Source organism: Sapajus apella, unplaced genomic scaffold (genome assembly GCF_009761245.1).
Source record: "Sapajus apella isolate SASKATOON/1434 unplaced genomic scaffold, GSC_monkey_1.0 scaffold7, whole genome shotgun sequence".
Lineage (NCBI taxonomy): Eukaryota > Metazoa > Chordata > Mammalia > Primates > Cebidae > Sapajus > Sapajus apella.
In genome coordinates, this window is record NW_022436947.1 from 35948315 (window position 1) to 35966735 (window position 18421).

An 18421-nucleotide genomic window follows, 5' to 3' on the forward strand; every position below is an offset into this window, starting at 1 on the left:
CAACACCCACCTATGAGTGAGAACATGTGGTGTTTGATTTTCTGTTCTTGTGTCAGTTTGCTGAGAATGATGGTTTCCAGATTCATCCATGTCCCTAAAAGGACATGAACTCATTGTTTTTTATGGCTGCATAGTATTCCATGGTGTGTATGTGCCACATTTTCCTTGTCCAGTTGGGCAAAATGTTTTTGGAACTATTTTTGATCATTCCCTTTCTTTTCCTTTTCCCCACACTTAAATGCAATCTAATACAACTAATATAAATGAAACTATCTGGCTTAAATAATATTGAAAGAAAGCCTTTATCAACAATGAGACGGAGGATTCACCTGCTGCCTTTTATTATCTTATGTTTTACTTTTTAAAAAAAGCTATAAATAGCACCTAATTGTATGCAACAGTGAAAAGCACAAGATTGTCAGAAAAAAGTCTGAGATGGTATTGCATCTGGTAGTTGTACTGATAAAAACATATCCCAGAAAAAATTTAAAATAAAAAGGATTAAATTCTCCTGTCTACTTGAGGCTGGATTCTTAGCATACTCTGTATGTCCCTGTCAACTCTGGAGACAGAAGGAGACAGAAGTTTAAATATTTAATTTAATTTTTCTAGTCCTTGGCAAGAGCAAAGAGAGAGAGGCACTCACTTGTAAAGTCTGAAATTTCTTCAATAAACACTTTACATTCTAGGGGATAAAATACACATACATACTTTTAAACTGTTACATATAGCTGCCTTTTAAGATACTTAGAATAGGCTCTTATTGCTCCCTTTTAAAGTGTCTGGTTGAAAAACCCTGATGCTTTTGTGAAGGGACTGCAAGAAGATGGGGGTGGTGTGGAAGGAATAGGTGAAGACCCTTAAGGTCCATCCCCAGGGCGGCCCTTAGAGGACTATCCTGGGAAACCTAGAGGTCTTTAGCTCTTTGCACATACAGTGAACCCCCAGGATGTATGAGCTTCCTTTATTAATGGTAAAATGCTTGATCAGCCTTTGACAAACAGAGACTCAGCAAATCTTTAGTTGGTGCTCAGATTTAGAGCAAATATATTGCTGGAAGTAACTATACCACACAGAGTTCATTATTCAGCAGTGGTTTATTTCATAATCAACCTTGCCTGCATTGGGCAGAGAGAGCCAAGTAAGGTTACAGAGCAGGCCTGAGAGAAAAAAGGCATTTGAGGTGTGTGTGTGTGTGTGTGTGTGTGTATTTTGGGGGTGGTGGTGGAAGGATTAGAAGTGAAATTAAGTCCCCATCCAACTCTGAGTGGGGGTATTGGTAATACGTTATTTATTTTATTTTTAAATTAAATTAATTATTATTTTTGAGACAGCGTCTCTCTCTTGTCACCCAGGCTGGAATGCAGTGGCACAATCTTGGCTCACTGCAACCTCAGTCTCCCGGGTTTAAGTGATTTTCCTGCCTCAGACTCCAGAGTAGCTGGGACTACAGGTGCTTGCCACCATGCCTGGCTAATTTTTTGTAATTTTAGTAGAGACAGGGTTTTATTGTGTTAGCCAGGATGATCTTGATCTCCTGACCTCATGATCCACTAGCCTCAGCCTCCCAAAGTGCTGGGATTACAGGCGTGAGCCACCGGGCCCAGCCAATACTGTACTTTATTTCTTAAGCCAACTGGTGAGTAAGCAGGTGTTTATCACATAAGTTACATCATAGTTTATCATCATAGTTTACACTTTTGAAAACCGTAAACTTAAAACTGCTCAAAAAGCAACATTTTGAAAAAATGTTTGCAGCAAAATTGAGCAGAAGGTACAGACAATTCCCTTAAACAACTTGTACCTAGGTATGCACTGTTTTCTGCACTACCAATGTCTCCTACCAGTGGTACATTTGTTACAATCGCTAAACCTACATTGACACATCATTATCACCCAGAGTTTATAGTACACTTTGAATTTAGATATTTTAGCAGCTCAAACCTTTCCAATTTCTGTCCTGAGGTCTGTTCCAATTTCTGTACTCTAATTACATCAGAGTACACTTTTAGTATTACACATTCTATGGATTTGGACAAATTGACAGATGTGTATCCACCATTAGAGTATCCTAAGTAGAAGTTTCACTGTCCTAAAAATCCTCTGTGGTCTCCCTATTCATATATATATATAGAGAGATAAAGTCTTGCTCTGTCACCCAGGCTGGAGTGCAGTGGTGTGATCTTGGCTCACTGCAACCTCTGCCTCCCGGTTCAAGTGATTCTCCTGCCTCAGCCTCCTGTGTAGCTGGGACTACAGGCATGCAACACCACATGCTCAGCTAATTTTTGTGTTTTTGGTAGAGATAGGGTTTCACTATGTTGGCCAGGCTAGTCTTGAACTCCTGACCTCAAGTGATCTGCCCTCCTCTGCCTCCCAAAGTGCTAGGATTACAGGTGTGAGCCACTATACCTGACCTACTTATACCTTTTTGAATGCAGAAAATATTCATAATAATTTTTTTTTCAAAAAGAGTGATTAGGTAAGTGGTAATTGAAATGTGAATAACATATACATATATATATATATACATATACATATTTTTTTGAGACAGAGTCTCACTCTTTCGCCCAGGCTGGAGTGCAGTGATGCGATCTTGGCTCACTACAACCTCTGCTTCCCTGGTTCAAGCAATTCTTCTGCTTCAGCCTCCCAAGTAGCTGGGATTACAGGTGACTGCCACCATGCCCAGCTGATTTTTGTATTCGTTTTAGTAGAGACAGGGTTTCACCATGTTGGCTGGGCTGGTCTCGAACTCCTGACCTCAGGTGATCTACCAGCCTCAGCCTCCCAAAGTGCTAGGATTACAGGCACGAACCACCATGCCTGGCCAACAGATTTGTTTCAAAATAAAATTTTGGGAGTGAAAAGGTGAGAGAACAAGTAAAAGCTCTAGGTGTGGCACATGCAGGTAGTAGTCCTGACCGCATTTACAGGATGAGGGGAAGATGCAACTTGGGAGAAAGTACTCCAATGTGGAGAAAAAGAAAGTAACTGACAGATGCCAACCTCTGGAGGGACCTAAGGGGAGGAGATTAAGAACTCAGGAGGAATAGTAGGCTCTGGGACAGCAAAATGACAGAGACAGAGATGAGAATATAAAAGGGTGAAAATGAAGAAAAGATTTGAGGTGAGAAAAGGAATTTGGAGAAGTTGTCATTGATGAGTTTTATCCCAGCAGGGGCTGGTGGGGTTCAATGAGGGTGGAGGTGTGCTGAAGGCTTGGGCAAAGAGGAGGAGGTTTGGAGCCACTGCTGAAAGGAATGTTGGAGGAGCCTACAAGGAATGAATGAAAGAGGTACCAAGTGGCAGGGAGTGGGCTGTAGAGGCTAGAGGTGTTTATATAGATACATCACTACGTTTGGGGTCTTTCTCCAGCTATGCTCATCTGCCTAGGAATGGAGGTGGAGAAGGCACATAGGGAGTGGGTGTGTGGGTGTGGTCCTGGACCGAGGGTTTTCAAGGTGGGAGAAGGCAACCTGGAGTGATGACAACGTCTAAGCAAGACAGGACAGGACACTGTCTGTCTATATTTACCTTCGAGAGGGGATCTCTCTGGGTAGCTCTGCTCTTGAGCACTAAAGACTGAAAGGCGAGGAGGCCAGCAAGTTGTAGGTTGCAGTAAAATCTGAGCCAGCTGCAGGTCCCACAGCCTGTAACTGAGACCCTAGGTTTATTTTGCCCCAGGAATCCCCCAGCAGTCCTGAAACACCTGTAAAATTAAAGGGGCTGAGGAAAACTCTGTACACAGTTTTTATATTGATGGTGAGATATTCTGGTTTGTATTAAGCCTTCATAGCAGGAAGTAGCCCGGGACACAGCTAGAATTTACCCGCTTTATTTTAACTACCACAGAGGCTGCTGTGTAGTAATGATTGCAAACCACATGCCCCGTTTCTCTCCTGTGGAATTTTCAGCTAGAAAACTCCCTGCTGCTCTTGTGCATGGTTTTGGTCTTTAGTTGTTAGGAATTATACCAAGGGTGCCAGTTTTGGGAACTCAGTAAATTTTACTAGCATCCAGAAAGGAGGAAAAAGACTAACATTAACACATCAAAACATGTTAAAAATTATAATTCTACAGATTTCATGGCAAAGAGAATTCAGTTTCAAATCTACTGTCCCCAGGAGTAGTTTTGCTGGAGTAAGAAGTCAAATTGGCAGAGTTATTCTAACATCACAACAATGCAACCAGGTTGGAAATTAATTTTCCTGGGAGGATTTTAGGAAGGCATGCCAGGCAGCTCAATAGCCTCAAGAAAGTTGGGGGTTCTGAGTTCTAATTCTGAACTTTCTATATAACTGGATGTCTTAGTAACTGGGAGCTTCTTGAAGCATATATTTATTCATCTTGTATCCCCAGAGCCTGGTATAAGGTGTGGCATATATTGTATACTTCATGAATCCATAATATAGAATAAGTAATATAATATAGAATGAATCACTATTGGAGTAGAAATCAGCTACCTGTATGATATTATAAAATATTTCCATTTGGTAGCATCATTTTCTGGCCCTGCCTTATTATGGAAAGGAAAACTGTCAGGGTAGTGGTGAATAAAAAGCCTTCCATCCAGAGGCAGACTGCTGGGAGTGCATCCCTGCTGCATTGCCTATGAGTCAAATAGGCTCACTGATCTATGGTGTCCTCATGTATGCAATGAACATCTATAAAATGGAAACAATCTACCTGTACCTACTTCATAGGTTATCACGGGGGTGGAATGAGATAATTTAGGCAAAGTCCCTGTCATACAGCAAAATCACAAAAGTGCAAGGGAATTGGGAGTCTTTTAGCTGTTGTTATCACCTTCTTTGCTAAACCTCTCAAAGATTCACTTTTCATCCTATCCTTGCAGGTTGAGATTTTCTGATGTATACTAAACATGGAGAGTATCAATACTCATAGAGAAGCTCTGAAGATCAGTTAAGGTACAGAACCTAGCACAGTGTCCAGGACATAATACACCTTGCTATAATACAAGTACCCAGGTCATAATACATGCTTACTGAAAGAAGGGATTTTGAAAGAAATTTGCTTTCAATTTCTGTCAATTAAAAAACATATAAGTTAGTTTTTTTTTTTAAGACAGAGTCTCGCTGTGTTGCCAGAGTGCAGTGGAGTGCAGTGACATGATCTAGGCTCACTGCAACCTCCACCTCCAGGGTTCAAAAGATTCTCCTGCCTCAGCCCCCCAAGTAGCTGGGATTATAGGTGTGTACCACCACGCCTAGCTAATTTTTTTGTACTTTTAGTAGAGACAAGGTTTCACCATTTTGGCCAGGATGGTCTCAAACTTCTGACCTCGTGATCTACCCCCCTTGGACTCCCAAAGTGCTGGGATTACAGGCGTGAGCCACCGCACCCAGCCACAAGTTAGTTCTATTAAGCAAGTGGTTTAAAGATTCTCGTGTGTACAATAACATTTTTGGATTCTTAGATTTAATAATACACTAAAATTAGTGAAAGTATCTGGAGGTTGATGATTCTCAAATTGCACTACATTAGAGCCTCCTGGTTAACTCAAAAATTCCTGGAGTCAGAATCGGGAGATCTGGGCAGAGTGCAGGCATTAGCATTTAAAATCAATCCTGCAGATGGTTCTGATGTTACACTTTAGGGCAGCTGATAAGCCACCTTTGAGAAACTCCAGGGATTACCTAAAAACGTGATGGATACTCATCTAAATGCAAGAATCTCTATTCCTTTACTATTAGGGTTCCTTCTTTTTCTCACATGGGTGAACGAATAACAGGACTGAAATTACCTTCAGTCATAGATGGGATTGGGAGATTCTGGGTCCAGGCAAGTTTTGGTGTTGTGCAAGCATGGACACACTTAAAGGATTTGCCCTAAAGACCTAGAGTTATTTCAGCTCATGCCTGTAATCCCAGCATATTAGGAGGCCAAGGCAGGCAGATCACTTGAGGTCAGGAGTTGGAGACCAGCCTAGGCAACATGGTGAAACCTCGTCTCTACTAAAAATACAAATATTAACTGGTGTGGTGCCATGCACCTGTAATCCCAGCTACTCGGGAAGCTGAGGCAATAGAATCACTTGAATCCAGGAGGTGGAGGTGGCTGTGAGCCGAGACTGTGCCACTGCACTCCAGACTGGGTGACAGAATAAGACTCTGCCTAAAAAAAAAAAAAAAAGATCTGGAGTTATTTGGACACCCATATGTCTGAAAAACATCCAGAAGGGCATTCTTTTGGATTGTTAAACTAGGAGCATATCTGTTTCTCAGTCTGACATTTCAGGAGGACTGTATTTTCTCCTTCAGGATGAAAGGGAAAAATATCCTGCAACACCATTATAAATAATTCAAAATCCCAGATAGCTTAATGTGAAACCTAAGAATGTGACTTGCAGTCACACTCCAAGTCCAACAAGAATGCATCTTGATCGGCATTAAAAGTCTATTACTAGAAAATAAATAGTAGGTAGGCTCATCAGTCTGCAGGGAGGATGTCCTGTGTATTTTTATGATGGACTTCACTAAGGACTTAAACTCCCCCAGTCTGGGCTCTACATTTAACCATCGGTTGAGGTCATCGGTCTGTTCCATCATGACACGGTGTTGCACGGTATCGCTCTCCACTCCTCACTAATCTATTGTCGTAAATGTTGTCTTGAAAGGGTCTTAAGATTCAATTATTAATCAGAACCAATTTAACAGGCTGCTGATGCCAGGAATGAAGTTTTTTCAATTTGCAAAGCTGGGATAAGCTGATCAAGGAGAATGGTACAATTTCACAGGAAATACATTAAGCTTCCCACGCCTGCCGAAAGAGCTTACTGAGGTTCACAAGAGTGCAGAGAAAGGTGTGTTTGGGTGGATACATTAATAGTCAATGGAGAGTAATTACAAGAAATTATACACCATTGCAGGCCTCACTTTATAGAAAGTTTTTTTTTGACCTGGGAGGAAGGGCCAAGGTGTTCTACTCTCTCTTTACAAAAATCTCATTTAAAATGTAGCCCCACACATTGTACTTAGACAAATGGTGCCATGAAAGTGATATTTTCTTAATTCTGCTTTATTCCCTTTTTCCATACTGAAGCTATGAGAAATTACAAGCTTATTAATTGTCTTTTGAGGCGCCAGACTTCAGACTGGAAGGCGATAAATGACCCAAATCATTTGTAATATGCTGGAAGTATGGACAATCTGTGTTGAGTATAAGAAGATACATTGTTGAAGAGAGTTTCTCATAATTAATGAATTGATCTCACATTACCCTGTGCATATAGGAGGTTACCACCTAGAGTATACCATCCCAAAATATGTTTCTTTAGTATAAGGATAATTTTGAGAAACTGCAGACACAGGAGAAGCTCTGAAGACCGGGTAGGAGTTCTATTTTGTAAGGGAAATTCATATCCATATAGGAAATCTCCATTCAAAAGGATGAACTTCCATACTGAGTAAAGAAGGATGACTCTAAGTCAGACTTACCAATGAAGAAGGCACTTAAAGATATATAACAAACCTTCCACTTGTTTACCACGCTTTTCCTGGTCATCTCCCCCAACTGGCCCCTGCAATACCCTTCTTTCTTTGTTTCAGCTGAAGATGGTATTTAAGCCTGAAATTAATGCCACCTCTTTGAAATATGCTGATGTCCCTGGGTATCTCCTATGTATACATGAAGTTATGTTCATAAACTTCTGTTTTTATCTTGTTAACCTGTGTTTTATTACCGGGGTTCATCCCAGCTAAGAACTCAGACGGGTAAAGAAGAATTGTTTCTCTTCCCCTGTGATGCTTGTCTAAATGCAAGCACCTCTTTGCTCTTTACTTTTAAGTTTCCTCCTTTTCTTCCCCTTGTGCATAAATGGATACTAAGATTGAAATTATCTACAGTCAGAGATTGGGAACTGTTTTTCCCTCACAGGATTAAAATTTTACCTCTAACATTGTGTAGGGGCAAATATGAACATCTCCAAGTCAAGGTGGAACTAAGCTGCAGGTAGGACCAGCCACATACTTTGCAGACCCAGTGTTAAATGAAAATTGCTCAAAACGCAGTTAAAAGTGCCGCTAAAGGTACTAAAATACAAACATTTTCCTTTTTTCCTGTGGTCTCTCTCATCTTATTGTGGAATTTTGAAAATACACTTTTTAATGTCATTCTAAGTAAATAAAAATAAAAAATCAAATTAGCACCAATTTACCATTCTTTTTTATTTCATGCAATGCCAGTTTAAATGCAAATATCAGAGGACTGAACTCATCTGTATAATCACTGAAGTCACGCAATCTGCAGTTTGTCCCTGGAAGGCACCATATGCTGGCCAGAAAAGGCAAACACTGACAGATTTCAGAAAGCTGGGAGGAGGAAGAGAAAGGTCCCCCAGGCACAAAGTAGGCTCAAGTGAACTGACTGAAACACTCCCTCTCGCATGGGGGTACTTAGGATCCTCACAGGCTGTCACTCAGGCCTGATGGCTTCTCAGATTCTCTCTCCCACCAGCTGCTGGCCCAACTCATTATCCACTGACTTGGGGAACCTTCCCTTCTCACTGGTGATATCCTCAACCCATGGCAGACAAATGATCCCAAGGTATTGTAACATCTCTACTAGGTAACTGGATCAAGGTGGGCAACAGGCTTGCTCTTCATTGAGCTGTGGATGTCGTCCACTGTCCACCAGACACACTGTAGCACTGTCAGTCCTGAGAAGGGAGAGATACTGCTATTCTCTACCCAGAAATGCTTCAGGATAGATGCGTTCAACTATGATCTTCCCCTCTGTGCCCAGACCCCTGCCTGGGGCAGATGGTGGCAGTGGTTACTGGGCAGGCACAGTGAAAGCAGGCTGGGCAGGGCTCAGAGTTTCAGGGTACAGGAGAGTGGGCTGAGTATCCATCTGCAGGGAGGTAGGGATGGGACTGGGAAGAGGGCGGAGGGAGGAGGAGGCAGCAGAAAGCTGGTCCCATGAACAGTCTCCCTGCCTCTCATCCCCATGCTCCAGTACTTCACTGTCCCATCAGACTTCACTTACAAAACACACATTCAAAGATACGACTATCAACAATGTCAAGACTGTGGCTGCAGAGTATTAAACCACAAGCATGGGGGCCCCTGTGAGCTTGGGTCCCTGTGGGACTGCACTGATCACGTGGCCCTGGTGTCGGGGGCAAAGAACATGGAGCTGGCCCTGGGGGCAGAAGCAAAGGAGAGGTAGCGAGATGAAAGTCAGCTTCCTGCCAGCATGGCCAGCCCGGCCTATTCCCAGCTCCCAAGCGGGGTTCTTCCTAACCAGGACAGCTCTGTGAAGAGTGGCTTTGCTCTCTGGACAAAAGCCTTCTCTTTTCTTTACTATTGCCCTACTTTCGGCGTGGCCCTCTTCCTCCACCTGCCTTCCCTGCCTGGTGTCCTGATCCCCACTGCTGGGGGCAGCAGGCTGCACATTTCTGGACACAGAATAAGTTTAACATTCCAATCATTTGTGGCTTCTCTTTGCATTTTTCCTCTGCTGCTCTGCCCTTTCTTGCTTCTCTTCTCTCTCCGTCTATCTGAGAGAGAAGAGATCCGCCTTTTAATTATGTCTTACAGTTAATTAAGGTGGTATTCCCTGCCTGGTAGGATACATATGGCTTCAGCAGTTAATGCTGGTGAGGGTCTTCGAGCTCTTGGGGCTGTATGAGGGATAGGGGGTTTCTGCTGTCCAGGATTGTGAGCAGCCCAACCAGAAAAAATGAAGGAGAGAGAGGGAAAAAAGCTGGTGGAAGTCACAGGAGCATGGAAAAGTTGGGAAAAGGAATGCGGGGAAATGGACAAGGGAAAGACATAGAAGGGAGAAGGGAAGAATGATGGAAGGACCCAGCTTTTCCCTTGCTCTACCCACATGGTTTGAAAATAGAGACTTGAGCCTGAGAAAGTCACTACACAAGCAGATGGTATCTTTGCAGTGCTGATGCCTAGGCAATGTGGACCCTAGGTAGAGTGACAAGGGGCTTCAGCACCAAGTCTCTTGCTCTGCTCCTGTCAAATTCTTGACAGTGTGACTGTCTATCCTTAGTTCTCTTGGGGTACATCCCAACACATTAGTGCCCCATGAAGGTGTGGGTGGTCTGGAGAGAAGTGGAGGGTTAAGTGGGGAGATAAGTGGTACAGAAGAACAATGGCAAATCTCTTCTGGAGCTCCAGTAGGCCCAGAGCTGCGTTGAGGAGAGTTGGGACTTTATATTTACAACGATCTTTACAAATATGAACTGAATTTTGCCAGGGTGACCAGTGTGATGGCTGTATAAGTCAAGTGTACTCATAACCTCAAATTTTGGAAGCCATTTTTTTCCCCTAGAAGTTTGACAATCAGCTATCCTCTTGAGTTCTATTGGGAAAGCATCACTAAATCTCCAACTCTCCAAGAAGGAAGAAGGGGTAACTTGCCCTCTGATGGACTCACAGCCTAGAGATACCTCATGGCTTCTTGGTTGAGCCCAGTATACCAGCCCAGAGACCCAGACTCCCAAGGAGATGTGTTTCCATGCCCAGAAAACACCCAGCCACAGGCATCCTGTTCTCTCTGTTCTCTCAGTAGTTCAAATTTCTTTCCAGAGAAATATTTCTTTTTTGAGTTATTATGCAGATGTCACTGAGATTTTCCTTACAGGGGCAGCAAAAACGAATGTGTCAAAGTAAACATTACAACCCCATCCAAAGACTTGGAATACTATACTTGCGGAGATCTCTTTCATGACTGGCAAGACATGAGAACAATATTTATCTCTAAGAGAGAAGGTAAATTGCTAGCAAAGATGGTGCTATTCCTTCTAGAGCAGAATCTGTCAAAGTGGTGGCCTGTGGGTTTCCCACATCAGAATTACCTGGGATGACGGTCAAAAAGCAATTTATGTACACCATGGCAGAACTTCTAAATCTCTATGGGTGAAGGATCAGAACCTACATTTTAAATACTGAGAGTTTTACTTTTTTTTTTTTTTAATATTTTTTTCCAAGAATGGATACTCTTCTTTCTATAGACATTTGAGAATCAGTGTTTGCAGCAGTGACTCTAAAATCTTGGTAGAGGTCTCAGAATCACCCAGAGGGCTTACAGAACACAGATTCCTGGGGCTCACCTCCACAGTTTCTGATTTAGCAGGTCTGGGGTCTGAAATGTCCATTTCTAATAAGTTCCTTGGCGATGCTGCTGGTCTGAAGACTACATTTTGAGAGCCACTAGTTTGGAACAATTAAAACAATTTAGTTTCATGTCAGTCAGGTGTAACCTACTTCCTGTCCTGGGAAAGCCCTCTGCATCAGGGTGTTAGAGGTAGTCGTGGTGCTGGGCTTGTTTTCTGTCTGTCTATGAGGTGGATGTCTGGGGAAGAAGTTGCTGGGGCTCAGAAAACAATACCCAAAAATGGAGCCCACAGAAGCAGACTCAGAAGCAAAATAGAAAGCAAAAAATCTTCTCTGACCTTCTCCTGCCCTCCTGTCTCCCAGTCACATTCTCTCTCAAGGCTAGCCATAGAAACTATAATGGCAGAAACCACAATTACTTTTGCATGAACCTAATAGAATCCCTTTTCCCCAAGGCTGGTCACAGAAACCAGAACCCTCTTTTTCCAAAGCCAGCCATAACATCTAAATATATGACTCTAATGTTCCCTCTGCTCTAGCTGTATAAAAACTGACCATAAAGAAATGTTCTGATTCACCTTGCTTGACTACAGGCCGTAAGGCCCCCATTCCAGAGAGGGTCCTGCCCACACCCAGAAGGAAGGAATGCTGGCTCAGAGAGAACAAGGAGAATCCAGACAGAGAGGCCTTGCTGGGTTTCCCCACTCTATCCGTTAGCATTAGAGCCTAACATTTTATCCAATCACATATCTATTGGCTGTTCCTACTTTGTTGAACCTCAGCATAAAAATGGGCAGTTTTCCCTGTATCTTTGGATCTTCATTCTGAAGGCCCCCAGAAATACATGGGAAATTAATTTGTATGCCTTTTCTCCTATCAATCCATCTGCCTCATGTCACTGACTTTTCAGTGAACCTTAAGTGGGCCAAGGGCCTTAGCCCCCACACAGTGCAGGGTCACCCAGCAGCCCCCAGGAGCCAGGCTGGTCCGTGCAGGGCTCTGAGGGAGCAAACTAATGTGTCTCTGTCAGATGGGTAGGTTCTGTTGGCTGGCTCTTCAGACTCTTGGGAGCTCAGTTAGTTTAAGGCCTGGCCAAATCTAGAGCTTCTAGTAGTTCCCAGAACTAAACTGGAGTAACTAGAAGCAGAAAGGAAGGCACAGTTGGCTGGGCATGGTGACTCACACCTGTAATCCCAGAACTTTGGGAGGCTGAGGTGGGCAGATAGCTTGAGCCCAGGAGTTCAAGACCAGGCTGGGCAACACAGTAAAACCCCGTCTCTACCAAAAATAAAAAAATTAGCCAGGTATGGTAGCACATTCCTGTAGTCCCAGCTACTTGGGTGGGAGGTTGAGGTAGGAGGATAGCTTGAATCCAGAGGTGAAGGTTGCAGTGAGTTGAGATTGTGCCACTGCACTCTGGCCCCTAGCAATCTGGCAATCTGGGTGACAGTGAGATCTTGTCTAAAAAAAGAAAAAAAAAAAAAAAAAAGGCAGAGGTCTCATCATCACCATAGCTAACCGGGAAGCCAGCTTGGCATATTCACATGCTGACATGCCACCAGGCTTCCAGGCTGATATTTTAGGGTCTCAGGCCATAGACGCGCCCCTTCTTCCATTTAGGAAGTATTTCAGGCTGAGGCTTGCACAGACAGTGGAGCGCTTTGCTGTGGCTCAGGGGCAGCCCACAGGACTCCTTCCATCTTTCCTTCCTCTTCCTCTTCCCCTTCCCCTTCCCCTTCCCTTCTCCTTCCCTTCCTCTCCCTCCCTCTCTTTCCTCAGACACCTGCAGTTTCCAATTTGGTCACTAGAGGTCTCAGCAGGACAATGATTATCCTAGGAAAGGGCAAAGAAAGACCTGGAAGAAGCCTGAAACCCACCCTACTCCAAGCTGGCTGACTGCTGTTTGGGGGCTCTCCAGCAAAGGGAGAACCAAGGCAAGGAGCTCGTGACCCCTGCCTGCCTGCCCAGCATCCTCAGCAGGAAGACCAACTAGTCTTGTGTGGCTGCCCAAGGATGCCATTTTCCTCTTCAAACAGCGCTACGGCTGTCACAGGAGAAGGGGTGGTAACACTAGGGCAGTGACAATTGCCAAGGAGGGCCTGTAGTCCCTTCCACTATCTCCATTATTTGAGGCTGCTTCCCTCAAATGACATGGTGGACTGGCATCTTTCAATCTTACGTGAAGTGCTGTGCGGAGGCGGCCTCAAGGGTCCCCTTGCACAACCCTTCCAGCCAGATGTGCTGCCTCTCAGTCCCTTCTGCCAAAATTCTGGAGCTGAAATTCCATCCTAGTAATACTTTCTGAGGCCATAGCTTTTTCTGGTGCTATTTGTCCAGCAGCATTAGAACCTAAGACATACACAAGAAATGATCCACCTTTGTGATTTTCCCTATTCTACCATAAACTGTCCTGCTCTTCCCACCAGATTTTGAATCAGTGTCAGATTCGGGGAAGGCTGATGCAGACTAGTTGTGTGATTTTGGAAAAAGTTGTGTTTTCGGCCAAATTTGATATATGAAAACCCAAATGGACCAAAATGTTAAATCAAGTGACGATTTTTTTGTTCTCCAAAAAAGATTCATCATAGCTGGGCACAGTGGCTCAATCCCAGCACATTGGGAGGCCAAGGCAGGGGGGTTACTTGAGGTCAGAAATTCGAGAGCAGCTTGGCCAACATGGCAAAACCTTGTCTCTATTAAAAAATACAAAATATTAGCTGGGTGTGGTGACGCGTGCCTGTACTCCCAGCTACTTGGGGGGCCGAGGCAGGAGAATCATTCAAACCCGGGAGTCGGAGGTTGCAGTGAGGTGAGATCACACCACTTCACTCCAGACTGGGCAAAAGAGCAAGACTTCCTCTCCAAGAAGAAAAAAATCATCTTAAAAATGCCATTTACTTACCATGGAAAGAGAAAGCTCTGTAAAAAAAATGACATTGTATATTTGGTTAATATCTGTCATTCCATAATTTTATGTAAATGAAGGGTGCATCTCAAAACTCTGCTGAAAGCTGTCATGTATGGATTTCTGTTTTTGCTTTATTGGCTTTCAAATTATTCTTGGACTACCTAAGAGACTTCCCTGGCCTTGTTAACTTGGTTAGCAATAGACTGAAAAGGAGAGAATGTAACCTTGTACACCTGCTGGGTCTGCTCAAGGTCCAGAGCTCTGATCAGTGGTATCTCAGGAAGGAGAGAGGTACACACTAGCTGGAGAACCCCAAACTACTGAAACTGGCAGATTTGAGATGACTACACCGGATCTTGCCACATCTACCTGAGTTTGATAGGTCCATGTAAAGGGGACAGGCTGTGTGCTCATCTGCACCTTCTCCTTCCTGCCCTTGTTCATCTTTAGTTAGTAACAGAAACCCACAAATCCCTTGCTCCTAGAGGCTGTCCCTGTTTGCAAACTATATGTCCCTGACTATAAGTTTTTTCATAGTCCTACAGTGGAAAACGAATGTTGCCGGGAGGAAACTGCATGAAAGCCCGAGGTTACTCAGCAAACTCAGCATCATGTACTTTTGAAATGAGCTGATTTCAAACTCATTTGACAGATGAGGAGCCCAAGGTCCATAGAGGCAACATTCCCAAGTTCACTCAGATATTTCATGGCAGAGCCAGGACAGGGACCTGGGGTCCTTTCTTGGGATGTAGACTCCTTCACTTTTAAAAACCTCTCCTGGTAGTGTATAAGAGATTCTCTTCCAGGGAGAAATGAGCCGGGACATCACACCAAAAAAGATGCCTTAATGGGAAGAAGAGGATTAAGTTTTAATCCAGGCTCTGCCCCCATCTTGGGCAAGTTACTTTCTCCCTTGAAACTTTGGCCATTTTCTATGAATTAAGGGATTTGGAGTAAAGGCTCCATCTCTAAAGACTCATCAGCTCTAGAATTCCGTTTCTAAACGACAGGTTGGGGGTCTCAGCACTGCAGGGGCTTGGGCAGTGCTCAGTCACATTTCACGAGAGCCCCTCTAATTTTACGTTCTTGTCATCTCTGGCAACTGACTTGGAAAGTTTCCTCCAAATTCCCATTCAACACACACTAGAAGCTTCAGTGAAATTGAGCCCAAGAGGCAGTTCCAATCCCACAATCACAGTCAGGATCATATTTTAAATGTTCCAGGTATGCTCTTAGGCACAAATACCTCCTTTCCAATTTATTCTATAAGTCGAACTTATCACATAATGAAATCACTCAGTTTGGAGATATAGTTAATGGAAAATCAAGGAACACAGTAAGGAATTGTGTGTGCACACGTGTGTGTGTATATGTGAACAGTATAATGAAAGGCCACTATAGTCCCTATCTGGCTTGAAACACCATTATTCTTTTTCCTTCGTAGTCACAGTTTTGTTCCACATATATATGTGTTTCCATCACATACCTATGTGTACACAGGGAACATAATAGATGAGAAGATGACCTTTTCTCTCCATGGCTCATTTTAGCTGTTACTTGGCACAATGGTGTTTACTTTCACTTAGCATTCACTCTACGGAGACCCCCACAGCAGTAATCCCCCCTAAGGGTGGTGGTCCTAGAGCACATTGCATAGCAAAGTCAAGGTTTGTACAGAGATGCCCACATGCGTGGGTCCACACTGTGTAGTGGTATGTTCCAGTGAGAGCGTGGATGCACGCCTAGAATCCTAAAAGCTCGTCATCCAAGTGTTCATTGTCAGAGAACAAGAAGCAAAAGCATCCCCCGGGACTCCCCAGCTTCTTCCCAGGGAGGTGCCAGGCTGACAGTTGCAAGTGCCAGGGATTGTGGAAGAGAGAAGCACAAAAATAAAATCAGGAACAAAGACAGAAGATTTATGGCTTGAAAGCGGCAGTTTCATGCGGCCCAGGGGCTAAGCGCTGAAAGCAGGAATCAGAGAACAGCAGAGAAAACATGCGGGAACCGAAGGCGGAAGCGCACACAACACAGCTGAACCCACGAAGCCATGCTCACACTTACATGGTGTGGTCCCACACTACCTTAGTTTGCCTTAAGCATTTCCATCATCTGAGAGTGTGGGAGGAAAAAACAGAACGGTTAAAGGTAAAGTAAGTTAAGAGCTCACGCTTTGTTTTTTAAATATTAAAACTAACAGTGTCATTCCTGGTCATTCCTTGGTGATTCACAGCGAGGAAAATCACAGTTCTGAGAGCCAGACTGCTTGGTTCAAACTTCAGTCCTGCTACTTGCTAGCTGTGGGACTGGGCAAGTGTCTTATCTGCCCCTGCTTCAGTTTCCTAATTGTAAAATGGGCTAACAGCAGCACTTACCTTATAACGTTGTGGTGAGGATGGAATGAATTACCGCATGGGAATACTTAAAGGCTGGGCACAGTGGCTCAAGCCTGTAATCCCAGCACTTTGGGAGGCTGAGGCAGACGAATCACTTGAGGTCAGGAGTTTGAGACCAGCCTGAGCCACATGGTGAAGTCCCGGTTTTACTAAAAATAGAAAATTTAGGTGGGTGCCTGTAATCCCTGCTACACCAGAGTCTGAGGCAGGGAGAATTGCTTTAATCCAGGAGGCAAAGGTTGCAATGAGCTGAGATCGTGCCACTGCACTCCAGCTCGGGTGACAGTGAAATTTCATCTCAAAAAAAAAAGAAAAGAAATACTTAGAATATCTCTATTATTCCGTAAGCCCAAGGAAAGAATATTCCTAGTCAATACTAAGTATTATCTAAGAGTTAGATATCATTGTTGTTTTAGTACTTTTATCTCAGGCAATACCACCCAAGGGGAGGAAAAAGAAGTGAAAGTCAAGGACTTAGAATTTTAGGACTTAGAGAATTTTACTCAATAAGAAAAATAATCAAGAGAAAAGACAAAAGTTAAAAACACATGGATTGAGCAATAGTTCCAAGTGTTGTTAAACTTCTTTGAGGACATCATTTCACATTCTGGATTATCTTAAAGCAATTCAGAGTAACTTTAAAAGAAAGATAAGTAAAAATCAATTGTACACACACAGATCAATTAGAACTCTAAAGCATGGTTCACGCTGGATGCTTCAAGGCTATGTACACATCCTCAGGTATTGTCCTGCCATGCTGTCATCTTGCATTTCCTCAATTGCCCCCATCTAGTACCTCACAGAGAATTGCTGAAAGGTGCCCGTGCATGGATGGGGGTTTGGGGGTGATGGTGGTGTGAGTGCCAACTGGTTGATGAAGTCATGCAGGCAGGTGACCTTCTCTCTCCCATTTTTTCCCCAGAATCATTTCATCAGCTTTGCCCTCACTTGGCAGGATATTGTGGTCAAACAGAAAAATGGGACACTCAGTCTAAAAGGTACCTGCAAGCAAAATGCCCGTGGATGACCAGGGTGTGAGTCTGCCTTTGCTGACCATGCTCTGAGTCCCTAGTTGGTCAGCACCAGTGCCCGGTTAGTTCCTCACTTTTCCTCAAATTGAATCACACTCTCTCCACCTCCCAGTGGTGCATTTGAACACGTAGACGGGCCTATTGAGACAGGTCATATTTAAAAGTGTGTAACATTCCATGAAACTCAAATTGATGGGTTGTCATCTCCTTCTGGACACCCAATTCCTTTCCCTCCAACACCTCCTATCTGATTGATAGCTTCTCATTTCCTGCTTCCCATCTGGCCCTCTTCTTACTTTTCTCTTTTGGATGCTTGTGTTCATCACGGGCCCGAGACAGTTTTCAGAATAGAAGGTCCAGGCCTCTTCTCTAAGTTTCTTTCTGCTGCTTCTCACTTTTTTAAAGGCATGAATGACTGTGTTGGCTCTTTTCAGGATGTATTTGCATGAAGTGACTTGATTATATGAAGTTGGGTGTCAGAAACATCATTTCAAATGAGAAATGAAAAGTGACCTTGGAAGTTTTTAGCTGGTAGAATACAGAGAGGAAGAATGTTGAGTCCATTGGGTAACCTTGCCTAACTCACCTTTCGAGAAAGGGTGAGTCACAGATGGCCCTCGCTCCCTGAAACACAGAAGGCATAAATGTGGGCTCAGCTTCCATCGAGGTGCATTCTTCCACCATGAAAGTGGAGGAGTGTATGCTTATCTGTGGGCCCACACTGCTGTGGTCTGAGAAGACCTCTGCTCTGAGCAGGGTTTTAATCTGGATCATTAAAAAAAATATGTACATGCACTCCAGAGTTGAATTCCCCAGCTGAGTAGCTGCTAATTGGGCTGCAGACTCCCAGAGTCTAGGCCTGGGTTTTTATTTCTTGGGCAGCCTCTCACTATGTCAGGTACAGCATGCCTCACACTGCAGGTAGGGGTTAGGGCTGCCAGGAGTGGCAGCTTTACTTCTCTGGCAGGGAAGTTGGCTTTTTAAAGACATAGT

General features: G+C 43.8%; 1 protein-coding gene across 3 annotated transcripts in view; it reads right to left on the reverse strand.

Annotated features, from left to right (window-relative positions):
- LHFPL3 (LHFPL tetraspan subfamily member 3) overlaps nucleotides 1-18421 on the reverse strand; it is a 539792-nt gene that overhangs the window by 43091 nt on the left and 478280 nt on the right. Inside the window, exon 3 of one of the 3 annotated variants that reach the window (XM_032276352.1) lies at nucleotides 16086-16113. The exons of 1 other annotated variant lie outside the window; for it this stretch is intronic. In XM_032276352.1, the coding sequence (XP_032132243.1) occupies nucleotides 16097-16113 (17 nt within the window). In that variant the 3' untranslated portion in view covers nucleotides 16086-16096. Of the gene's footprint in view, nucleotides 1-16065; nucleotides 16114-18421 lie in introns of all 3 variants that reach the window. One more of the 3 variants, XM_032276351.1, reaches the window with a different exon arrangement.